Source organism: Abramis brama, assembly GCF_963993115.1.
Source record: "Abramis brama genome assembly, chromosome: 16".
NCBI classification, from domain to species: Eukaryota; Metazoa; Chordata; class Actinopteri; order Cypriniformes; family Leuciscidae; genus Abramis; species Abramis brama.
Genome location: NC_139978.1, coordinates 27,586,685 through 27,610,641, shown reverse-complemented (window position 1 = coordinate 27,610,641; position 23,957 = coordinate 27,586,685). Strand labels below are relative to the sequence as shown.

The 23,957-nt window shown below is 36.7% G+C and overlaps 1 protein-coding gene across 4 annotated transcripts in view; it reads right to left on the bottom strand.

The window, feature by feature from the left end:
• prkcz (protein kinase C, zeta) overlaps positions 1-23,957 on the bottom strand; it is a 111,739-nt gene that overhangs the window by 8,723 nt on the left and 79,059 nt on the right. For all 4 annotated transcript variants that reach the window (XM_084087362.1, XM_084087365.1, XM_084087364.1 and 1 more), the window contains 8 exons: positions 20,510-20,607; positions 19,718-19,804; positions 15,937-16,072; positions 15,738-15,825; positions 15,478-15,597; positions 13,196-13,275; positions 11,477-11,566; positions 2,469-2,584 (listed from right to left, as the gene is read on the bottom strand). In XM_084087362.1, coding sequence (XP_083943488.1) covers positions 2,469-2,584; positions 11,477-11,566; positions 13,196-13,275; positions 15,478-15,597; positions 15,738-15,825; positions 15,937-16,072; positions 19,718-19,804; positions 20,510-20,607 — 815 coding nt within the window. The remainder of the gene's footprint in view (positions 1-2,468; positions 2,585-11,476; positions 11,567-13,195; positions 13,276-15,477; positions 15,598-15,737; positions 15,826-15,936; positions 16,073-19,717; positions 19,805-20,509; positions 20,608-23,957) is intronic.

Here is a 23,957-nt window from a genome sequence, read left to right as displayed (position 1 = left end):
TTCCATCACTTCCTCCCCCTCCTCTTCTCCTCCACCGTGTGGGACGTCAGGCTTTTCCAGAGCTTGCTCTGCTTTTGAAGTGTCTGGCTGCTGCGTTCCTTTGAAGCTTGCTTGGAAAATCTCGTATTGAACTAAGAACCCGCCGTGGCTCTATAGATTACTGTCTGTCAGTTCATCTGACTGCGGCCCACTTGCGCTTCTGCTAATTATGAGTGACAGGTTTACCGGCAAATTGTCTTCAATCGGCTTGTAGACTGCAATGATTGTGTATTCAGCGGTTAGTGTTCATATAGTACGAGGTGCATCTTGGGCTTCTCATGGAGAGCAAAGATAACAAACCACCTCAAGATATCGGATGACCTCATTCGAAAGCATCACACCATGTCCTAACCAGACACGATGCCATTCGATTCCAGAGCAATTTGTCTGTCCACACATTAAATAAAGCCCATGATCAGTGCCCAAGATTATTATTGTCATACTTTGTATGTTGTTGTCACAGAAATAGAATCATCGTGTATCACTGAACATTGAAAAGACACCTTTTATCGCGTGTCGCAGAATCATGTCGCATCTGATTAGGACACTGTGTTTGAATGTAAGGAAGCAGAATTAAAATTAACTGAAACTTTAATGTTAAATTTAAACAGACAGAATGATAGACAGATAGAATGATACAACAAAACAGTGATTGATAGATAAAACAATAGATAAATAGAACGATAGATAGATAGATAGATAGATAGATAGATAGATAGAATGACAGACAGACAGAACGATAGATAGATAGATAGATAGATAGATAGATAGATAGATAGATAGATAGATAGAATGACAGACAGAACGATAGATAGAACGATAGAACGATAGAACGATAGATAGATAGATAGATAGATAGATAGATAGATAGATAGATAGATAGATAGATAGATAGAATGACAGACAGGCAGAACGACAAATAGATAGATAGATAGATAGATAGATAGATAGATAGAAAGAAAGAAAGAATGACAGACAGACAGAACGATAGATAGATAGATAGATAGATAGATAGATAGATAGATAGATAGATAGATAGATAGATAGATAGAACGATAGAAAGAATGATAGATAGATAGAGTTCTTATTCTGTGTTGAAGGGCTTTGAATCGAGTAAATTACTCTTCATTCCAATTCCACTTCTTTTTCCTGCATGTTGTGGCCAATTTAATCCAAATTCACACTCATTAATTGAAGAAGAGCTAATTCTTCAATTCTAAATTTCGCATAACCCTGCTAAGCATTGTATGTTTTGAATGCACAGTCATGGTACTAAATCACGTTGTTAATCAAAGATGCCGCCCTCTTTCTGAGCTGCATTTCACGAGCTCCATTTAATGTAAATTGAAAACAGGAATTCTTTTCAGTAGCTTGAGGGCCGCCGGTCTCTATGGATCAAATCAGAATAACAAATTCAGCCAGACATAAAAGTCATTGTGAAGACCGGAGTCCCTCTCCAGAGAAATACACCTCTACAGAACAATACGTCTCAAAGCCTGGCGGGATTGTCCTCTATGAAGAATGACTGGAATGTCTGAAGAATCTCTTGAGAGAAATGGGGTGAGACCTCAACAACTGACCCTAATGTATTCAGACATGCAATGAGTCAACCTACAATCCTCCACTGTCAAATAAACGCACATTTTTTGCACTGAGTCGACTAGCCTCTTATTTTAGCACTTGTTTTAATCACAGCGGTATTCAAAAGGACCGAGTTTATGAATGAGCGACTGAAGAAAAGACTTGAAAGCTTAAAAGCCCCCCTAGAAACTCACTTCACACTGATTGAAGCCAGTTTTCACCTGAATCTATGGTTTTTAATGCCTCTCGGCATCAGGTTTTTAGCCGTTTAAGAGCTGTTCTTTGTCCTCCCTTTCAATGTGGCCCTTTTCGGTGCACCTCATACTGTAAAGCAATCAGAAACTCCAGAGGGGATGTTTCCATATGACATCACCACCTCTTGACGATAGCCTCCAGATGGGTAAGCCATTTCACTTCATCTCGCTCTCACTTCTGAAGGGGAATCTTAGACATAAACCTCACCATCCTGGACCAGCAGAATCAAGCTGAGTGGAAACCCCCGTTATTAAACGCCTAAATCTTCTGCTGGTGCAGTCATGTAACTTTGAAGTCGTTAAATTATTACATAATCGCTCTCGAGATGGATTCCGCAGAAGTGACGACTGACTTTAATTTTCATTTAAACATTTGGAAGATGTTAAGGTGTGTAAGGAGATGCCAGTTTGTCTTTTCATAATTCAAATTCGGACATATTTTACCAAACACGAGTCCAGTCGTATTAGCGTTTTTTTAGAAACTGAACAGGTCTTTGGAAAACAGGTGGAGTGATTCTTCTGTCATAGATCTTTACTGATCATTTGTGGTAATGAAATGCCCTTCAGCCAAGCATAACATTTTTTAATACTTACTCGTCGTCTGGTGTTAGCTGCACGGGTTCGTTGGTGAACTGCGTGTCAAAGTTTTCTAAACCGTAGTCGTCTGTGATCTGAGGTTTGAACGGTGGCGTCACCTGCTTCTGTTCCAGCTAGAAGAGACGAGAGAGAAAATGATCGATTAGTACAGAATCCACTCCAACATTACAATATCAAGACCCTTGATCAGATAAGACTGTTTGATTATCTTCAATACTATGCCCTCCTCCCCACCCCAAAACACCAAAAAAGGAATCTAGTGAGCTGCCTTGCTGTCTACATTGCAGAGTTCAACAGTGAGGATAGTCCAATGGCCCAGGCTGAGTGTGAAAAAGTTTCAGGCCACCCGCAACTGCTGGGATTTTCCTGCTTTCTGTGTTTTCACTGTTATACAGTAGGGGGCGCTATTACGCATCTTCTAAAAGAGTACAGAATCTTCAGATTAAAAGAGATGTGAAGAAGAAGCAGAAACAAGCGACAGCATATGTAAGCAGATGCATATGTAAAATTATGCGATCATCTGAATTAAACCGCATAAAAATCAAAGCCGTCTAATGTTACAGAACGAAATGTCGACCCAGGACGAGCTATTTGACTGTGCAAGCTTTGGGGGTGTTGATGGACTCGAACTACTCGTTCTGAACCCCATCCAGACGTACTCTTTGACAAAAACACGATCTTCTCCGCTTTTGGCTTAAAATGTAGCTTTTTTTATAAAGCTTGTTGATAAATAAAGAATGCATGAAACTAGAACAAAACAGGCATTTTGTCTGTTCTTTCTTTTGATATATTGCATCTTCAGATATTCATACAACAAAATATTCTAGAGGCCATGAAACTTTTGTGAAAATGACCAAAAATGCTGGCGCTAGCTGGTGGGGAAAGAGTTATGCCAGCTATGGCAAGTAAACAACTGAACTACTGGCCTAATCGAGCCAGGAGAAATAAATCCTTACTGAGCCCTTAATAGGTACCTTTTAAGACAGCATGCACTGAACTAATATCCTTTAGAGAATCATGTGGTTAGTTTAGCAACATGATAACAACAGACTCTATATGAAGAGTTCAGATGCAAAAGCCTCTAAGTGCCATCTGAAATTTTCTTCTAGAATGATCATTTTTATAAAGCTTGTATATTTAAGTTAAGTAATTTCACTTAAATGACAATTAATAGGTAATTTGCATTGCCATTTAAGTGAAATTATTGAACTTAAATATACAAGCTTGATAAAAATGATCATTCTAGAAGAAAATTTCAGATGGCACTTAGAGGCTTTTGCATCTGAACTCTTCATATATTCTTAAAAATAAATGTTCTTTATTGGCGTCTATGGTTCCATGAAGAACCTGTAACATCAATGGAACATTTCCATTCCACAAAAGGTTCTTTATATTCTACACACTTCACACAGTTGTGTTAAGAACTGTTCACGGAAAAGTTCTGCACCGCAATTTCTAGTGTGGCACAAAGTTAAATCTCGAGGAAGCAGTAGGCATATAGTCTATAAGCATGAAATACATTGGAAACAAAAATACTGGGGGAAACAAGTACATTTTAAATTAGAATTAAAGTTTTTATTGATCATTTTTGGTATTGAATGAAATACAAGAAATATATATATGTAAAATTTCTCTCGACTCCTCCATCTTGGAAGGGAGCATAATGTTGCCTGACAATGTCCAGCCAAGAAGTTCATATGAACTTTTTTTTTATTTTTTTTATTTTTAAGTTGGACCAGATCATACGTGCCAATGTTTATGAGATTCCACTGTGACATCCACGTTAAAGTAAAAACACAAAAAAAAGAGACAAAGCCATTTTTGTTTGTTCTCACAAGGCCACTAATATTCCATCACTTCTGGCATTAAAACAAACCAATGGCTCTTGTGTGAGAGTTCTGAACTATTTAATAGAAGAGAATAAAGACAAAAAAGTGGAGAGGGATAAGGAGAGGAGTAATGGAGGGTAGAAAGAAGAAAAAATATTGACCACAGTATTAATTGTAGACTGAGGTTTGATGTTAAGCACTTGTCAGAACAGACCGATTCTCTGGACGTCAACACTATGGGTCAGATAAGGTTTGTTTTCACATGTTGGACTCTTTTTTTTTCCTCGCTAACGTTCTCTGTGTGTTTTTGAGGACATGATCCTGCTGTGTTCCACTCCACGCCGATCTGCACAAACTGGAACAGATGGCCCTTCTTCTCTCCTTTCACTACTATCTCACTCTCTCTATTGAGTCTAATTCATGAGTCCAGCTCAATGTCTCTTGTGTCGGTCTGTCAAATGGCCGCAAATAGATTTTTACATTTATTAAAGAATCTGTGAGTAGTGAGCCGGAATATTCTGAGTGGTTTCTAAGCAGTTACTAGGCTGTAGCATTTCTTCTGTTCTCTTACTTTCCAAATCATTTTCTCCCATTCTTCGATATATACATTACCGTTCAAATGTTTGGGGTCAGCTGTATTATTTTTTTAAAGAAATTAATACTTTGATTTAGCAAGGACATATTAAATAGATCAAATGTGACCCTTTGAAAAAAGAAATGTATAATGATACAAAAGAATGCTTTAAACTTTCTATTCATCAATGAATCCTGGAAAAAGTATCGGTTTCCACAAGAATTTTAAGAAACGCAACTTTTTTTTTACCATTGATCAAAATTTCTTGAGCACAAATCAGCCTATTAGAATGATTTTTGAAGGATAAGATGTGACACTGAAGACTGGAGTAATGATGCTGAAAATTCTGCTTTGCCATCACAGGAATAAATTATATTTTAAACTATATTAAGATACAAAACAGTCATTTTAAATTGTAATAATATTTCACAATATAATTGTTTTAACTGAATAAATGCAACTATGATGAGCATAAGAGAATTTCAAAAACTATAGACTGGTTGTGTATGTCATCCTACTCTTTCCCAAGAGCAATACATTCTGCTTTTGCATATGCATGGATTGCAGTGTAATGGCAAAACAAAAGTGGAGAGAGACATAACACAGAGTTAAAGACAGCACACAGGGGAAAAAGAGATGTTAATTGGTGCCCAGCCGCCATGTGTGCATGTTTTTTATTCCCGAGGCCATTGACTCCAGAGAGGCAGGCGTGACGCAGTTGGCTGCCTGCAACCCGCCTGGCGGAACATGCTAACGCTCGTCTCTGTAGCAGAAAACCAATTACACGCGCACACCCATCCAGATGCACAGAGACTCTTCTCACTGATGTGTGGGAGGGGATTATTCCCACACAGATCCTTCGCTAGTTCTCGCTTCCCGCCGTTCTCTCACTCTCTCTGTCGGGGTCTGGCATCATCCTCTCCGAGAAAAAATGAACGTAAACTCACTGGTAATCTGCTAGGATGACATGGTGCTGATTGAAAACGGACACTACGGCTCCCTTGACACCTGGCATTAGCATGTTTTCTGTGATCGCATCACAATCGGATAGCACTTGATCACATTAAAAATGGCAAAAATGCACCCATGCACAGTGATCTGATCACGGACTAACACATTTTTGAATCTGAAATGCATTTGACCCTATTGGATTTGTAATGCAAATGCGATTTTTTTCACGATTCTGGTCACCAGAGACAAGAACAGGGCCAAAGTCTCATTCCAAACCTGTATGAGTTTCTTTCTTTTTTTTTTTTGAAGAAGAAGAATGTGAACGTACAAAATAAATCAATGGGGTCCTAAATAGCCTTGACTTTCACTTCACTTAAAAAAAAAAAGATACAGAAAAGGATTAACCCAGTGGAGAACAACAACAAAAACACCTGTAACTACCCATCTCTAACACATACACATACATCTGCTGTCATAGGAATGGATAATTATTATTAATACATTCAAACAACTGCAGTGGCAAAGCTGGCTGAAATAAAAATCACACGCACACACACAATCATTGCCTGATCTCCCTGACAGCGAGCCACGGCTGTTCTGACTGTGTCTGTGTTCTAGAATAATAAGAGAAAAGCTTGTTTCTTTCTATTCGCCACTTAAAAAAAAAAAAAAAGGAAACCAGGTCTGAATTACAATGATTAATTTAATTGAGCCAATTTGAATAAAATGCTTTCAAGACTTAATCTTTTAAGACTAAACAATGACTCTGATTTACAGTTGTGTCCTTCTACGAACATTAGAAAAGACCTTGATTTCACTGCAGCTGTGGATAAGAAAACAGGAAATCCACATACAAGATGATTATCTATGCTGGAGTACTGTGGAATAGTCTGAAAACCAGACAAATTTGTCTAGAGTGTATATATAAATATATAAATAAATATATATCTATATATATATCTATATATGCCGCCAAAATACATTTTAAATGCTGTTAAGTGAATTTATGCATCAATAAATCAATGCATCAATCAATTTTGTGCTATATTTATGTATTTCAATTTGCAGTCTGAATATATACATGTACGGACAGTTCAGAAAAAGCATGTAAATAAACAATTACAGAGGATACACACACACACAGCATGAAAGTTGAAAGAGGAATCACAATTGCTCTGTTACACACACACACACACACAGATCCAGCGACTGTGTAAAGCATTTAACGCATTCATCAAGCTCTCACCCAATCTCAAATAGACGTCTGTAGTATTTTCTTTGTCTCCAACTTGAGGAAGATACAAGCTAATTGAATGACTGTACATGTGGATGTGAGCTGAGGAGCCTCTGATTCGTACTGTGAAGAGTGAGACTGACTCCAAGTCAGGTTCTAAACCTGGCTCGTGATGTGTGGTGTTATCAAGCGCACAAGGTTCAGATGGATAGCATAATCCAGTTAGCTGGACTGGTAGGTGTTGCAACTACAGTACACCATCTGGTTACAATAAGCATTCAAACGTAGCTGTTTTTGATGAAAAAGTTCCAAACAAACACACTTTTGGACCCCATTGTCCAGTATATATACTGTTTATGTTCCCAAATGGGCCGTCAAATTCAAACAGGTCTCAGCAAAAAACAAAGAACAGAGAGCTCAAAGATACCAATTTCTCCCCACTCGATGTTCTACATGCACCAGGTCCAAAACTCTAGTGTCTCAGATGTGGACTTCCTGTTCAGCCTCCCCTGCTAAATCTGTCTTTACATGCTGGCGTCTGTCCTCCAGGGCCCAACACTGCAGACGGTGTGAAGAGGATCTGTCTGAGCGGAGACGAGCTTTTACACCAGCGCTCAGTCTACCCCCTGCTTTCTCATTCAGCTCGCTCTCTATCACTGTCTCTCACCGTCTCAGTCCAACTCCCTCTTCTCATTCATCTCTCTCTCCTTTTCTCACTCTCTCCCACTTTGTCTCTCACTGTCTAAAATCATTTCCCTCTCCTCATTCAAGCCTTTCTCACTCCATCTTTTGCAATCTGTCTCACACCATCTCTTTCACCCCCCGTCTCTCACTGTCTACATCACAGTCCCTAAAGCAACACTGAAGCTTCACTCATTTCACTAATCTGCACTCCATGACTTTTTCCTATATATATTTCCAGTTTCCACGTTATTTCTCTCTGCCGTTTTCAAAATAGTCACAACACTCTCCGTAAACAGCTAGGATATGGGAGATTATTCAATGACAGGCATTTTTACTTTTTTTAATATATGAAGGTTACATTAAAACTCTTGGAAAATTAACAACACTCCTTCATACTTTGAAAAGTAGCTCAAATAAAATAACTTTTGTTGTAAAAATGTAGTTTTACTTTAATATATTATAGGCCGTATAATTAATATAAAGGATTACTACAATCTTTAATCCTAATACATGAAAATTCATCATACAATTATTATATTTTGAAAACCAGTTAAACTCAAACTTTTATATTTATTAAAAATAATTAGACATAAACTACAAATAATTCATTTAATGCAATTAACTTTTAATAATAAATATTTTAAAATATTTTGTGAAGTGTGAAAAAATGTGACCAAAACAATTTAGCTAAATAGTGTTAGTTGAGCATACAAGAAAAATAAAAGGTATAGAGGTGTGTAAGTTAGATACATAAAATGCTAGCTATGAAATTAGCCTTAACAATACATTTTATTCCATTTATTTATATTATTTCCATCACAGAATTTTTTAAATACTATACAATTTGAAATGCTGTGGAAGCATTTGTTGGTTCAAAAAAATTACATAAATGACGGCATTGTCCTGTGATATATGTACATCCACTGCAGGACATTTAATAAATGTGTGTTTTTAAAAAAGTTTATTTCTTGAAAAGGTGAAATGCACTCATAATTAAAGAAACACCTGTATATGGCATCTGGTAAAGCTGAAAGACAAGTTTCTCCTGACTCATCACAGGCAGGCGCCAGACACACACGTGTACGATCAATCATCAAAAGAAAGATGAACAGAAATATTTCTGCAATGGCAAGGTCAAACTGAAAGAAATACCACACTGCAAAGAAGCACAGCAGCGACAATACCCACTTGAAAAGGGTATATCAGTGTAGACACAGAAATAGTTTAGACAGGCTACGTGCTTTCAGTTGAGCATCAAATCAATGTCTTCATTCATTCATGAGCAATTAACAACAAGTGTAGCGCAACCCCGTTTATTAGCGGAGCTCAGGGGGTTGTGTGCGAGTCTGTGTGTCCAAACTCATCCATTACGCTGGTAAAGTGGCAGAAAATCCCAGCAACTGAAGCATGGTGCGTTAGTGACAGAACTCTAGAGCGCATAATTTCCTTTCCACGTTGCCGAACTTCCTGAGTGCACATCAGGAAATACACGGTGGACACGACCAGCCAACGCTAACTGCAATTACAGCTAACAAAACGCGACAGATCGCAGCTGAACGCCTGGCTGAGGACTCAGTTATGTGTAGATGTACAGTACAAGTACAGTGTCTCTGAGGCAAGTGTGAGATGATATAGTGGGGAAAGAGCTAATATGCTGCCTCTGCAGTTTTTATGACCCAGACTGAATCTGCATGCTGTTTTCAGACTCTCTGAGATGATTTTCCATATCAAGATCTTCCACATTGTGACGCATTATTGACGAATTATTGATTGAATAAAAAATAACGTAGGGTGGGGTCTTGGTTCAATCCATCGGTTGTTGATGTAAGAAAGGGACGTGGTTTATGCAGAGAAAATTATAAAAGATGTCCAGCATACGTCACCAGAGATAAGTCATGATATGTCATTTCACCGGAAGATAATAAAATGATAAATAAATTAATACAAATTAAGCATATGCATGGATGAATACTAAAGATTTGGTGAAACATTTATGACTTATAATGACCTAAAATCTATAATAAAATGTTTTTGTTTTGTTAACTTTTATGGTATCTAAAACATTTGAAATCCCTGACAAATATTTTGTATACTGGATATAAAGAATATATACCTGTAAAACCGCCATCCTTTTGTAACAACTTCCTTTGGGAGGGTTCAAGCCTTAATTAGGTGGGTCATAAGCCCACGATCCCTCTAATTTGTACCCTAAACAAATTCAAAATCAACATGAAATATTGTTCCCATTTTACTTCTGTAACGCGTATCGTGATATTCGATTAAATAAAAATGTAGACGGGACTTGGTTTTATCCATTGAACACTGACTGGAACTTGAAAAAGGCCATTACAGACCAGAATGGAGCCAGGTGGTTATATTACAAATATACATTACAAAGACAAGCTTTTTCTTCCTCTTCTTTGGAACAACATGACATGGATTTAGAAAGCAAACTGGGTCTATTTTGATAGCATGTTGACAAAAATTGTAAAGTGCTTAAAAAGAAGCTGTAAAAGAATAAAAATCTAAAATTGCGTAATTACCTAATTTACCTGATTTTTTTAACAACATGATTGCATGATGGGAGTGTAAATTCTATGGAAATCTTAAAAAATACCTTCAGACTTCAACAGGTGCAGATTCTGTGTGGAACTATACATATATATCTCTACCTCTCTGTTTTGCACCTAAAGTCATCCTCTTACACATACTAATTCATTCATTACACACACACACGCTCTCTCTGCAATTCCTGAATATTGTATGCTCTCTCACTGACTTTCATGTTTCAGCATTGTGTGCATCATTTATACCAGACCAATTAACATCCCCCCTTAAACCTTGTGCCGCTTCAGCAAAGGCTGAATCTCATTTGATATTCTCTTTCATTTCTGCTGCTTGTACGGAGGATAACACCCACCTATCACTGACCACACACTACAGCCCCTCTTCCAAAAGTGTAGTTCATAAACAACTGCTATAAACCTTGCTTAAACAGTCTCAAATAGAAGTATTTTCTACTGTTGTTAAAGCTGATTCAGGCTGGGTTTTGGTCAGTACTTTAAACCAGATCCTCTTGGATAACTCCCATTGCAACTTTTATTTTAAAAAAGTGCCCTTGATATGTTATATTAAAGGCTCCAAATTTTGTTTTGGAGGCCTCCTACAACAGATTTACATGCATCCAAATTTTCTCATAACATACATTGCAGCATTATTGCTCTTCTCTAAACAGTCTGGTCTATCTAAACCTGCTCTGATTGGTCAGATGGCCCAGTCTGTTGTGATTGATCTACCGATTACAGCACGTGCCGGAAACAAAATGTCCATTTCTGAATTTCAGCTCCGGACGCTTCCTCAGCACTTGTATACACAGTGATACGAACAGTAATGATGGCGTCAGTCCAATACCCTATCAATATGAATCTAGTTTCAGGCAGTTCAGAATCGGTTCGTTCTTTTGGGAGATAATAACTCCATTTATCGCGCACTTTAATCTTTAAAATGTTTCGGACCTTTTACATTCAGAAACAACTATATAACACACTACTTGAAAGGAAATACCAAACAACCCTTAAAAACTTTCATGCCATGAAAAAATTTACACTACGTTTGATGACACTAATTTTAAGCGGGGAAAAAAAAAAAGAGTAAAGATATCAGAGCCAGCCGAGCAACTTCCATTAGAGCTTAAGCAGTCTCTCCATATATTAAAAAGTGACAAAAAGCCTACCTGGTCCCAGTCTATGCTTCTGAAGAACGTATGAGCCTTGATGTCTGTGAATCCGGTCTGAACTTGGCATCCCAGCCTCTCTTTCGGGTCCTGAACAGAACACACACCCTATTAATAACACACCTAACAAAAGCCAGATCTGGTGTAGAGAACTTCAAAAACATGAAACCTAATTTAATGTCCTCTTTATTTCAGAAGACTGGAGTTTAACCCAAAACACATTCACTAGTGCATACGTTAGCTTGTGCTCTGAGATTTTAGATGAGGATTCAGGGGTCTTGGAGCGACTCGCTGCACTGATCTTGGCTCATTTAATCCCAATGAATCAGGCAGTGGCTAAGAGGGCTGATAACACTGATTAGAGGCTGCTGTTGAGTTTGAGGAACCCCAGAGCTTCAATAAACGCAATTTGTCTTGACGATTAAAGGAAAACGCTTCATTATTCATAGATTTAATCAACAGACACGCACATAGGCAAACGAAAAGAAGTGTGCGCACCCTCAAGAGATCAGTTTCATCTGGAGGATGATGACCCTCCTAATTATAGCACATATATTTGTTCAATCAGAGGCAAACTGTGTGCACGTTTGTGTAGAGTTAAGACCCTCATTTATAAACCTCAGTGTGCAATGTTCATGAATTATGCCATTTTTTTCCCTAAGAGCCTGTTTGTTTCTCATCCATTTTTCTTGTGTAATGGAGCGTAATAGTGATCAAGTTTTCAGCAGAAAAAGAAGAAACTACTCATTACGAAAATAATTTGAAGATGTAATTGAATCAGTCTGGCCAATACCAGTACTGTCTTTGTTTATAGTATACATTAATATACAAATATAATAAAAATATATTATACATACCTTCATATACACACATACTGTTGCAACACTTTACAATAAGGTTTCATTTGTTAACGTTAGTTAATGTATTACCTAACAAGAACTAACCATGAGCAATACATTTTTTACTGTATTTGTTCATCTTTGTTAACGTTAGCTAATACAAATAGCTGTTTATTGTTTGTTCATGTAACTTCATGGTGCATTAACTAATGTTAACAAATACAACTTTTGATTTTAATAATGTATTAGTAAATGTTGAAATAAACATTAACTATGGTTAATAAATGCTGTAGAAGTGCAGTTCATTCTTAGTTCATGTTAACTAATGTAGTTAACTACTGTTAACTAATGAAACCTTATTGTAAAGAGTTTTTTATATATATTTATTTATTCGAATAGAAAGAATCAAGCGTACCACTGACTTAACTGACAGAATTTTTATACAAATATTAAGTGAAATATTTTACAAAATATACAGAATATAAAACAGAATAGGTAAAATATTACAATACTTCAAATATCAATTTATTTCTGTTGATGCTATAGCTAATGTTATTATGTTATTTTCATTGAAATCAGTATGTAAACATTTTTTTTTTTTTTTTTTTTATGAAGCTGAAATCACACTGACTTACAATATGGCTTCGATAGAATCATGACCTTGGAGTTCATGAAATGTTGAACTGTTTTTACAGAAATTTTTAATCACAGCACTTTACTTGATGCACTACTAGTTTATTCAATAGCACTAATAATATAATTTTACTGGATGGGATTGTTCCGTATAACCTCTTTTTCTCATCTCGTGTTTTGCAAAAACATGACAGCTGTATTGCACTCTCCAGTGTTCGTTCACGTACCAAGTACATTCTGTTCTCACCTTGTTCAGAAAACCTTTCAGCACACTCGCAGCCTTGACAGACAATGACCTGGGAATCCGTATCGGCTTCTCCAAAATTACTGAAAGAGAGAGGGGAAAAAGACAGGAGATAAAAGAGTATGAGTCATTCTTGCAGAGTATGCCCGTCGTGTTGTGCGGCAGTGTCAGAGAGAGAGACAGGCTTTAACCCACACACACAAAATCTCTCGCTCATACACCCACACACTACAGACGCCTGAATAAGCCCTTCGATATTCAATCAAAGACTCAAAAGATTCCTCCCCGCTCCATGTTTATTTCTGTAAATTCATAAAATTCTGTCGCGGTGTTAAGTGGATTTAAAACACCCCACAAAAAGTAAAAAAAAATGTCTTTTTAATACGTCTCATCCCAGCATTTTTGGATTTCTTTTACAGTTGCATATCTTGGGCAACCGTCCAGAAGTAAAGCCTGTTAAATTTCATCTCTCTCTCAAAGACGGAGTGCAGACAAGCGTTTATCTTTCCCCTCTCTGAATGCCACATCCCCTGTTTGTTTTCTTTTCCAAATGAAAAGCTAAAGGGATTTAGGTCTTGCAGGGGCTCTGCCCTGCTGCTGTGACGCGGTTTGGACGGCGGCCCGAAAGCGGCTAAAGTGTTGGCTCGGCGGTGGCAGCATCTGCCCTGCTCCTGGGTGGGCGGCGGAGCGCCGTGTAGGGCCGGGGGGAGGTTGGACCGGGACGACGCTGCAGCATATGGACGAACTGAGGTTTGGATTGGGGGAACGGAGTTCCGGTTGTGGAGAGAGATCCAGGTTCATGTTGTGTGTGTCTGTATGAACGAGAGTGATCCAGGAGCACGCTGCCCTCACGGCTGGAGCACCAGAAAACAGACAGGGAAGCAGATGACCACACACTCTCTGCTCTGGAGATGGAAGGGAGGCGAGGAAAGGGGGGATGAAAGAATGTCTCGTTAAGGAATGGCACACATGCCGTGAAGGGCTCTGCAATACATATGAACATATCATCGCTGTCGGGCGGATATGTCTCCAAAAACACTACTTTCAAGGAAATGGAAAAAAACACTGTATTTTTTAAAAATATTTGGCTTTATAAGTGGATTTATATATGGTCAGACACTTGAATCTGTCATTACATTCTTAAAATTTTACCAAAATAAAGCTGAAATGCGAATTTTAGGGCATTTCGGACATATGTGTTTTGTCCGTCATTAGAACGGCCTGAGGCAGCAAGTACATCGCATTGCGTTTTCATCAACGTACATGTTATAACATTTTCTGTAGCTATGTGGGCTAAATCTCATGTTATTAAAAAATAAGTGCTAGATACAGACTATTTAAGACTGTATTGGCTATGACTCGGTGACAAATGCATCTATCAATGACTAAGACATCTTCTACACTCTTCGAATACATTACATAAAATTAGCCTTTATATATATATAGGAGAGAGAGAGAGAGATAGAGAGAGAGAGAGAGAGAGAGAGAGAGAGAGAGAGAGATTTATGGAGAAGAGATGGAGAATATGGAGAAGAGATTTATGACGTTTTACCAACAGTTTGAGGATCCAATGGAGATACAAGGTTTAGTCACAAGCTATTTTTAATACTTTTCTTTGCTTGAATACTTGCAAAACCACAAACAGATGTAAAGGGTGACCAATAGTAATGATTTATGGAAAAAAAATGTTTACACTTTATTTTGATGGTCCACTTTAGACATTCTACTAAGTGAGTTTGCAACTACATGTCAACTAACTCTCAATAGAGTATTAGTAGACAGTAGTAAAATGATAGAGTTCGGGTTAGTAGAATAAGTTGAATAGTTGCCAAGTTACTTATGTTTAGTAGAATGTCTAAAGTAGACAATCAAAAAGTGTTACCAACAAAATAAAATAAAATTCTTCAGAATTTGTCCATTTCACTCCAATTGAACATACCATCTATAATTTGGGGGAAAAAGATGAAGAGATTTGGTTACACTTTATTTTAAGGTGTCCGTGTTACTTAGTAGAGTAATAATAATTAACTAAATGTACTAACTATAGGGTTAAGGATTAGGTAAGTTTAGTAAGGTTAGTTACATGTTAGTTACTCTATGTTACTAGAGATTTAATATATATATCGCTGAATCACTGTAAAAACTGTGAGTAGGTCCAAAATTAACACCCAACAAGTGCCAAATGGAAGTAAAAATTGGCTTTGGCGAATAAATAAAACTTCCGTAATACATGGTTTACACTGAACTATTGAATTGAACTAAACGTTGAATTCACAAGTAGTCACCTTGGAAGAGATATTCCTCTGTGTTCATGTCAGGATTGTCAGTGATGATGTCGAAGGGAGATCGACCTGCCATCATTTCAAACATGAGCACGCCCAGGGCCCACCAGTCTACACTAAACCCTGAGGCACAGAAAAAGAAGAGTTCAATCTTTGTCAGTAGGGATTCACATAACACTAAATCTTTTTACATTTTACTATGTTACTTAGGATTGTGCAGTATTGACAGCAGGGGATGTATGGATTCATGTAGTCACACCTACCGTAATCCTCACCCCTCAGGATCTCTGGGGCGATGTAGTTGGGCGTCCCACAGAATGTGCTGGTGGTGTCACCTGGTCTGATTCCCTCCTGAAACAAAATCTGGTATGAGTTCTACCCTTTTTTAACAGTATTTTTTTTTTTACTTATTGAGAGATACATCTATGGCTACTTCTATTTGTGATTAGTATCAGGTTCTACCTTGCACATGCCATAGTCTGTAAGTTTGATATGGCCATCCTGGTCCAATAGTACATTGTCCAGTTTTAAATCCCGGTAAATAATGCCCTTCTCATGCAGAAAATTAAGAGCGATGCAAATTTCAGCAGCATAAAATCTGCAGGAAACAGGAAAAAATAAGTCAGTGGTAAGACTCGTCATTTTAAAACATACAGATGAGGACTAATTGAAGATGAATTGTTGATTTCCACATTTAACACACAACCGTTCAAAAGTTAAGGGCTGGTAAGATTTGTTCATGTTAATTATCAAGACTGCATTTATTTGATAAAAAAATATAGTAAAAACAGTACAATTGTGAAATATTATTACAATTTTAAATAACTGTTTTCTATTTGAATATATATTTAAAACGTAATTTATTATTGTGATGCAAAGCTGAATTTTCAGCATCATTACTCTAGTTTTTTTTAGTCACATGATCCTTCAGAAATCGTTCTAATATGCTGATTTGCTGCTCAAGAAATATTTTTTATTGTTATATATATTACCAGTTGGGCTGCTTAATATTTTGTGGTAATTCTGTGATATATTTGTATCCTGATTCTTTAATGAATATAATGTGCAAAAGAATGACATTTATTTAAAATAGAAATCTTTTGTAAGATTATAATTGTCTTTACTGTCACTTTTGATCAAGTTAATGTATCCTTGCTGAATAAAAGTATACATTTTTGTCAAAAAATACCTTTGGACGGTAATGTGTATTTTTAGTTTGTTTCATATGATTCTGTTTCATGTTTTCATAAAATGAAAATATTTTTTAACTCTTCATAAATTAAATTAATGTTGCTACTACTGAGTGCAAGTTCTATGCCTTGTATTTACTGTCAATTTAATGCTTTGATAATTGAATGTCCTTGCTGAATAAAAGTAATAATTTATTTAAAAACAAAAAAATAAATCTTACTGACCCCAATCTTTTAAATAGTAGTGTACAAGGCTTTATATTAATACATTTGAGACCATGTGTCAACCAATCAGAATCAAGCATTCAACAATGCTGAGGTACTATAATCTGTACAATAAATGTGTATAATAATCTGTCCTTTAGCATCTTTTACTTGTATGTCCATTAGCGATGTGACAAGCGTCCAGTGACAAGCAATTTCTTGAAACTAGCATTGAATACTAGCAAAAAAACAGTGGAATGTTTATTTTTTTACACTTTAGTGTTCAGTTAAGTAGATTGGGATGTTGACCAATGACATTTCACAGTGGGCTACCCAGCACAATGTCGCATATAAGGAAAAAAGCAACTGTCAACATAATGCAAAGTCAATATATATGTGAAATTGACAGAACATTAGATAAACATGTATACAAGTTGTTTTTTTTAGCCTTTCCCAAGCGGGAGCTGTGCGTCTAACTGTCTCAACCCTGTCTAAAGTTAGAAAAAAAAAAAAAAAAAAAAAAAACGAAGGTGTTCAAAGTAGGAAAAAATGAGCTGTGACATTTCCGATCAGGTTTCACGTCTGGCACTCTGAATCGTGTGCTTCATGTCGGCGATCAGCAAAGGCTCGTGAGACCTTTAGGAGCAACTCATGAATATTTAGGCTCATTACTCGTAATTAGCATGTGGATTTGCATATGTGTGGTGTGCCGGACGCATATTGATAGGACCGGTCGGGGTGAGCTTGACTCAAATAATTAGCCTGCGTTTGATCTCAGTTTATCAGACGTGTGAAAGGGGGCATTTCAACAGCGCTCAGATCAGTCGCTGTAACAGGATTCACATCATCTAACAGAGTTATATAGCCTAACAGAAGTGTATGAGATCTGCATTCAAACCAAGGGCGTGGCTTTAGTTCAATCATTAGCACGGACAATTTCAAGTTAATAAAACTACACAGATGAATCGTGTTGTTGAAGACAACCTGCGATGGTGCCAGAGTGAATGCCATGAGCCTAAAACTTGTGCATTTTTATTTGTATAAGAATTTTCTATTTGAATCATACGAAACAAAAATATTTTCACTGTATTTCTGAACAAATAATGCAGCCTTGATAAGAATAAGAGACTAAAACATTACATTTCAAATGCATACAAAAATCGTATACAGACCCCAAACATTTGAACAGTAGTGTCCATTTATTTTGCTATCATAACTATATACTATTAAGGGCCGTTCACACCATAAACGATAACTTTAAATTCTCTTTTTATGCTCCCTGGTTATGGAACGAACTGCAGAGTATAATAATGTTATAAACACTCTACTCTTTAAAAGTTTTTAAAAATCTCTTATGGACCAATTTAAAGGAAACCTGTGCATGTTTTGTTAAGTAGCTTTTGTTATGTCATTTTATGAGTGCTGGGTAAAATTTTATGTAAGATTTTTAGTTTTATGTTTGTATGTTGTTTATGTGAAACTTTTTGTGCTGCCATTTTGGCCAGGACTCGAAGAGATTTTATATCTCAATGGGACTATCCTATGTAAAATAAAGGATACATAAAAAAATAAAATAAAAAAAATAAAAAAACTATACCGATAAATACACACCAGCAGATGATATCGTTCTGTTTATTCTAAGCACGTGCTTGTCTGTCACTTTAAATGCTCGAGCTTGTTACAGCAGGATGATTCTGATTGGCTGTCAATGTTTTTATTGTTCATCACTTGAATAAAAAAGGTTTGAAAGTGATTCCAACAATATTGTTTCTCTGTGCCGTTATCGTTATAGCTGTGGTGTGAACTCTGCTATTCTTTAATATTGAGAACGATTTTTAGCTCTATGGGCCCTATTTTAACGATCTGAAACGCAAGTATCAAACGCGAAACGCAAGTAACTTTGTGGGTGGATCTACGCAAATCTAATCTAAAATGGGTTGGTCTGAAGTAGCTACATTACTCATAGGTGTGGTTTGGGCGTAACGTGCAATAAACCAATCAGAGCGTCATCTCACATTCCCTTTAAGAGCAGGCGCGCTTGTTCCATGGCGGCTGCTATTATAATGGCGGATTTGCCAGGCGCACGCCAGGAGCGGTTCACAGCCGAGGAGACCGACGTTCTCGTCAAGGCCGTAAAAGACAGAGAAGTGACATTGTATGGGGATGGGAGAAACACACCCAAATGATCTGTGTAGATGAGAGAAGCAAAGTGTATGTGCGTTGTGCACACGCTACATTATGGCCAAGCATGCGCCCTTAAAATAGCATCTGAATAATGCACACTGACTTTAGACTAGGTTTTTCATGGTCAGTGGCGGAATTGTTTTCTGAAACTGCAAAACAGCACCAGGGAACGTTTGCACCGGAACACGCCTCCTCTTTTCACTGAACCGCCCCCAGGAGCGCAAGTTCATTCCCTAATTTACCGACGTGCGTCTGTGGATGGAAAAGTCCGCTGTGCGTCGGGTGCAGAATAGGAATGATACATGCGTTGGTGTACAAAGTCAATTGCGCTGGGTGCAAGATAGGGCCTTAAATCTTAATCGTTATCCTTATAATTATTGTCCTTGGTGTGAATGGGCCTTTAGTCTATATGGTATTATCTATATATTTATAGTTGATGCTGAACAGACCTGCAACCCATTTTTTGGCTAGCAACCCACCAGTTGAGAATTGTTCATCTAGTGAACTACTTCATTGGAACTCATTGTTACTTTTCTCCTTCATCCATCCATCCATCCATCCATCCATCCATCCATCCATCCATCCTATCCCACATAAAATTAGGCCTAATCTAAATGGAAAATATCAAATCAATCAATCTTTTTTTTTTTTTTAATTGCACATACCTGGCATGTTCCTCTGGAAGCTTCCGCTGCCTCTGCATATGGAACATAAGATCTCCTCCATTCACATACTCAATCACTAGAAACAGCCTGAACAGAGAGCAGGAGACATTCATCATTTCTTTATAGTTTTTGTTTCAGATGTGCTGTATGTGAGAGATATACTGGCTACACTGTACGTTCACACTACGTTTGGTCATGAAAAGATTGACAACCATGTTCTATAACAGAGACCTTCAATTTTCCAGTTGATTTACAAAACTTGTGAGTAATTTCTCACTATTGTTAGTACTGTCAACCTCTCAAGTTATGAAAAACATCAGTAAATAGTGATATTGTGCAGATGAACAGCTAGAAAAAAAAATCCTGTTAAGAATTTCGGTGGAAGAGAAAGAAAAAAGCTTTGGCTGCATTTCAGAGGGAATGAAGACAGCAGGATTGTTCCAAAATGCCCAAAATAGCTCAGAAGAAAGACACAATATTTACTATCATTATCTGTTGCCATGGTTACAGCCTGTAAACATGGCTATCACCATTGACTGGTTTCCTGTTCATACAGACATTGTTTGATCCGCTCATACCTGCAGTTTTATGTGCAATTTGAATGGCAAATCTGTGAAAAAACACTGTTGTCAATCTCAAACGCTGATTTTGTGAATGCAGCCATAGTTTAACAAAACCGTCCATTGTGATTTATTGTTTCACATTTTATGACTTTTTCTCGTGGCGAAGATTTCTTATTTTAAGTGTGCTATTATAAAAAGCTTTGGTGAATGAAATACATTCTCCTCTTACCGGCTTTCTGTCTGAAAGCAAGAGTGAAGACCCACTAAGAATGGATTGGTCGATGCTTGTTCAAACACATGTTTCTCTGTCTGGACCCAGTCAATGTCCTACACCAGGAAAAAAAAAAGAGAGAGAGAGAGAGAGAGAGAGAGAGAGAGAGAGAGAGAGAGAGAGAGAGAGAGAGAGAGAGAGAGGGAGAGAGAGAGACATTTGCCTTATCATGAATAATGAACTGCAAATGATCATGACAGGAATCTGTTTCACTGCTTTCTAAGAATTAGAGGAGAGGACATTATGTTTCACCGCCTCTACTAGGGGACTATTTCAGGATAAAGAAAAAAACAAGCCTGTGTTTTCTGAGAAAAACCTCATCTATTGATTGTTTAACAGCGGAAAACACTTGGCACTATTGCATGCTGTCACTTTGGGGAGTCAAATCTCAGATTTAAAAGAAGAAAAGCACCTTTCTCTTCTTCTTTAAAAAGTGCAGAAAGGAAAGACAACAGAGAAAAGAGAAACAGACATGTAAATAAATCACAAGATAAGCCATTAAAGGTATATATTGTACAGTATCTTTCAAATGTACACCTAACACTCATTTTCTATCTGTCAGAAGCAAGATTACACTTTCGTTTCACAGAACCGTCCAGACAGGATGTTACAAAACATCTGTATTGAGAATGTCTCTGGGTGTGAAGACACGGCTCAGTGATGTGTTGATAAAGTCAAGTAATTTTGTTCTGTCAACACTTTAACATTAAGCAACACTTGCAATCAGCTCGAAGAACTCCGGAGAACGTCTGTTACTCAATAACTAAAGTTGAAAAATGACAATGAACGTCTTTTGAGAGGCTACGGGTGAGATGAGACATCTCAGCCCAAACAAACACTTTGTTTTTCTATCATGTCTGGACGTTTTCATTGGCGAATACTGTTTTTAAACCAAACTAATGATGTTTTCTATCCCCTGACCTTATACTTAACACTAACAGACACTTGTATGGATTTTTATTTTATTTTAATTAGCATGTTTAATATGTTATGTGCTTTTCCTCATGGGAATTTTGGCCCCACAATGCAGGCAAAACATTATCCACACACACACACACACACGCACACACACACACAGTCTGATTTCCAAAACCAGAACAATTTAATTTCCTGGACGAGTGGAAAACAGATTACAGGAAAGCAGTGTCAGCATAAAGACATGAAGAGAAACAGATGATATACTTTATGTTAATTTTCTCTCTTCCTACATTTCTCCATCTTTCTTTGTTTTCTTTCTCTATCTTACCATCTTTCTCCCCTCAATGGAATAGCCAATCGTTCTGCTATCAGCCTATTGAGAACATAAATATTTGTCTTGTCAAATAACACTGACTTCTGACCTCTAACATAGTATGTTTCCAGTATAATGCATTATTTTATTATCATTGAGATACTATTATTTATTTTAGTGAATGTTGTAGTATTTTGTTGTTTTTATCGTTATTTATTTCACTTTTAGTTTGAGTTATTTTACTACATCAAGTCAAACTAAACAAAAATGAGAAATGTTGCTTTGACAACTAACTGAAATAAAATACGTTTCTGTTTTTTATACCATTAACTATTCAGTTAATGTTTATTTTAATAAATGAAATTTTTTACTTTTTACTTTTTAATTTAATTTGTAATCAACAAATAACATGGGCATTAATTAACTCATTAATGTTGTTCATCATCAGGATTTTAAGCTAAAATGAATATGAATGTATTATAGGGGAGTGTATTTTAAGTACTGTGACTAGTCAGCATTTTTTTTAGCGTTTTTAATTTTTAACCACTTTAATAGTCTGCAGTTTATTCATGCACAAATCTCTCTCAATTCATATGAGGTGCATAAATGCATATATGATAATCAGACAAGAATTTGAAAAATGTTGTCTAAAATAATTTTAACTAGAAAACGGATAGTTCCAGTCCTGGATGCTGACAGGTCAATACAGCATTCTAGCCAAACTAAAATAAACACAATAGCAGCAGTTATGATGCAAAACACATGTTTGACCAATAGCTATGGTGTATTATACGTATATTACTGCACGGTATCCATAGAGAAAAAACTATTATCCTTAGTTTACTTTTTGTAACGCCTTTATAGAAGCAAAAGACTTTAAATGTACGACTTTAAGACCTTTTTAAGACCTGCACAAATACAATTAATACATTATTCCTATACATAATAAACTCATACAATCTCAGAATAAATCACATATCCCAGATTATTTTACTTAACATTCATCAAGAACGTAATATTAGCAAAACAGGGTAACTGCACGTAAAATACTCAAGACATTTTTTTCAATATATACTTATGCACTGAAATTAGTATATATACTAATATATCAATAGTACTGTACACATTTGAATTGGATTATGCTGATAGGATAATAATGTGTTTAAAGAAAGGCAATAAAAAGGTTATTGTTGTGCAGCAGCACCACGTTTTGACTTTAAACATGCATCGCTCACATTTATTTAATTCCATCATAACCTTTTGAAAGTTAATAATCCGATTCCTGTATTTCGGTCCTCAAAACCTCTTCAGACCTCTTAAAATGAGACTTCTGTTATACCATTTGAGACTTAAGTTTGATTAAACTGAATTTAAGACATTTTAAGACTTTTTTTTTTTAGAACCAGCAGGGATCCATGTTGTGAATGTAGTCAAAGTTTAAGGGGTTAACACTCTCTGTGAATATATTCACAATATAGCACGTATGTTATTGCTTAAGTACATCATGTCAAACTGCAATTTGTTGCATAAAATGCCAAACCGAGTGCATCATTAAATTGCCTCAATAAGCCTTAATAAGTGTGACTGCACAACATACACAGAACACACATGAACCAGTTCAGTTTAAGAAAAGGAGAACACATTCCTTGAAGGAACGCCTGCCTTCCAGGAAGCAATTACATTGTTTGTGCATATTCAGAGTTCAACTGCATGTCTCTGTCATTCTGGAAGGACCTCTGCTCCTCGTGAACTTCATTCATGTGCGTTAGCTGACAGCCATGTGGCTTTATGTTCCTGAGCGAGCCAAGTTTACAAAGACACAATAGCTTTGACTGTACAGAGTTTACATTGTGATGAATAGCTGTAGAGTTCAGTTTGTCTTTCTATTTGATGCCTGTTCACACATATCAGGTTTCACTACAGGGAGAGAAAGAAAGAGATACCGCTAATGCTATAGTGCACAGAAACTCGGTTTCTCTTTGATTTTACAAACAAAACAAAAAAGTCTCTCAATGTTATATTGTGCTTTTTAGAATAAAGTCAAATCCCACTGCATTTAAAGGCTATATTAAATAAATACACTAATATTCAAAAGTTTGGGGTCTATAAGATTTTTTTATATTTTTGAAAGAAGTCTCTTATGATCATTATGGGTGCATTTATTTAATCAAATAT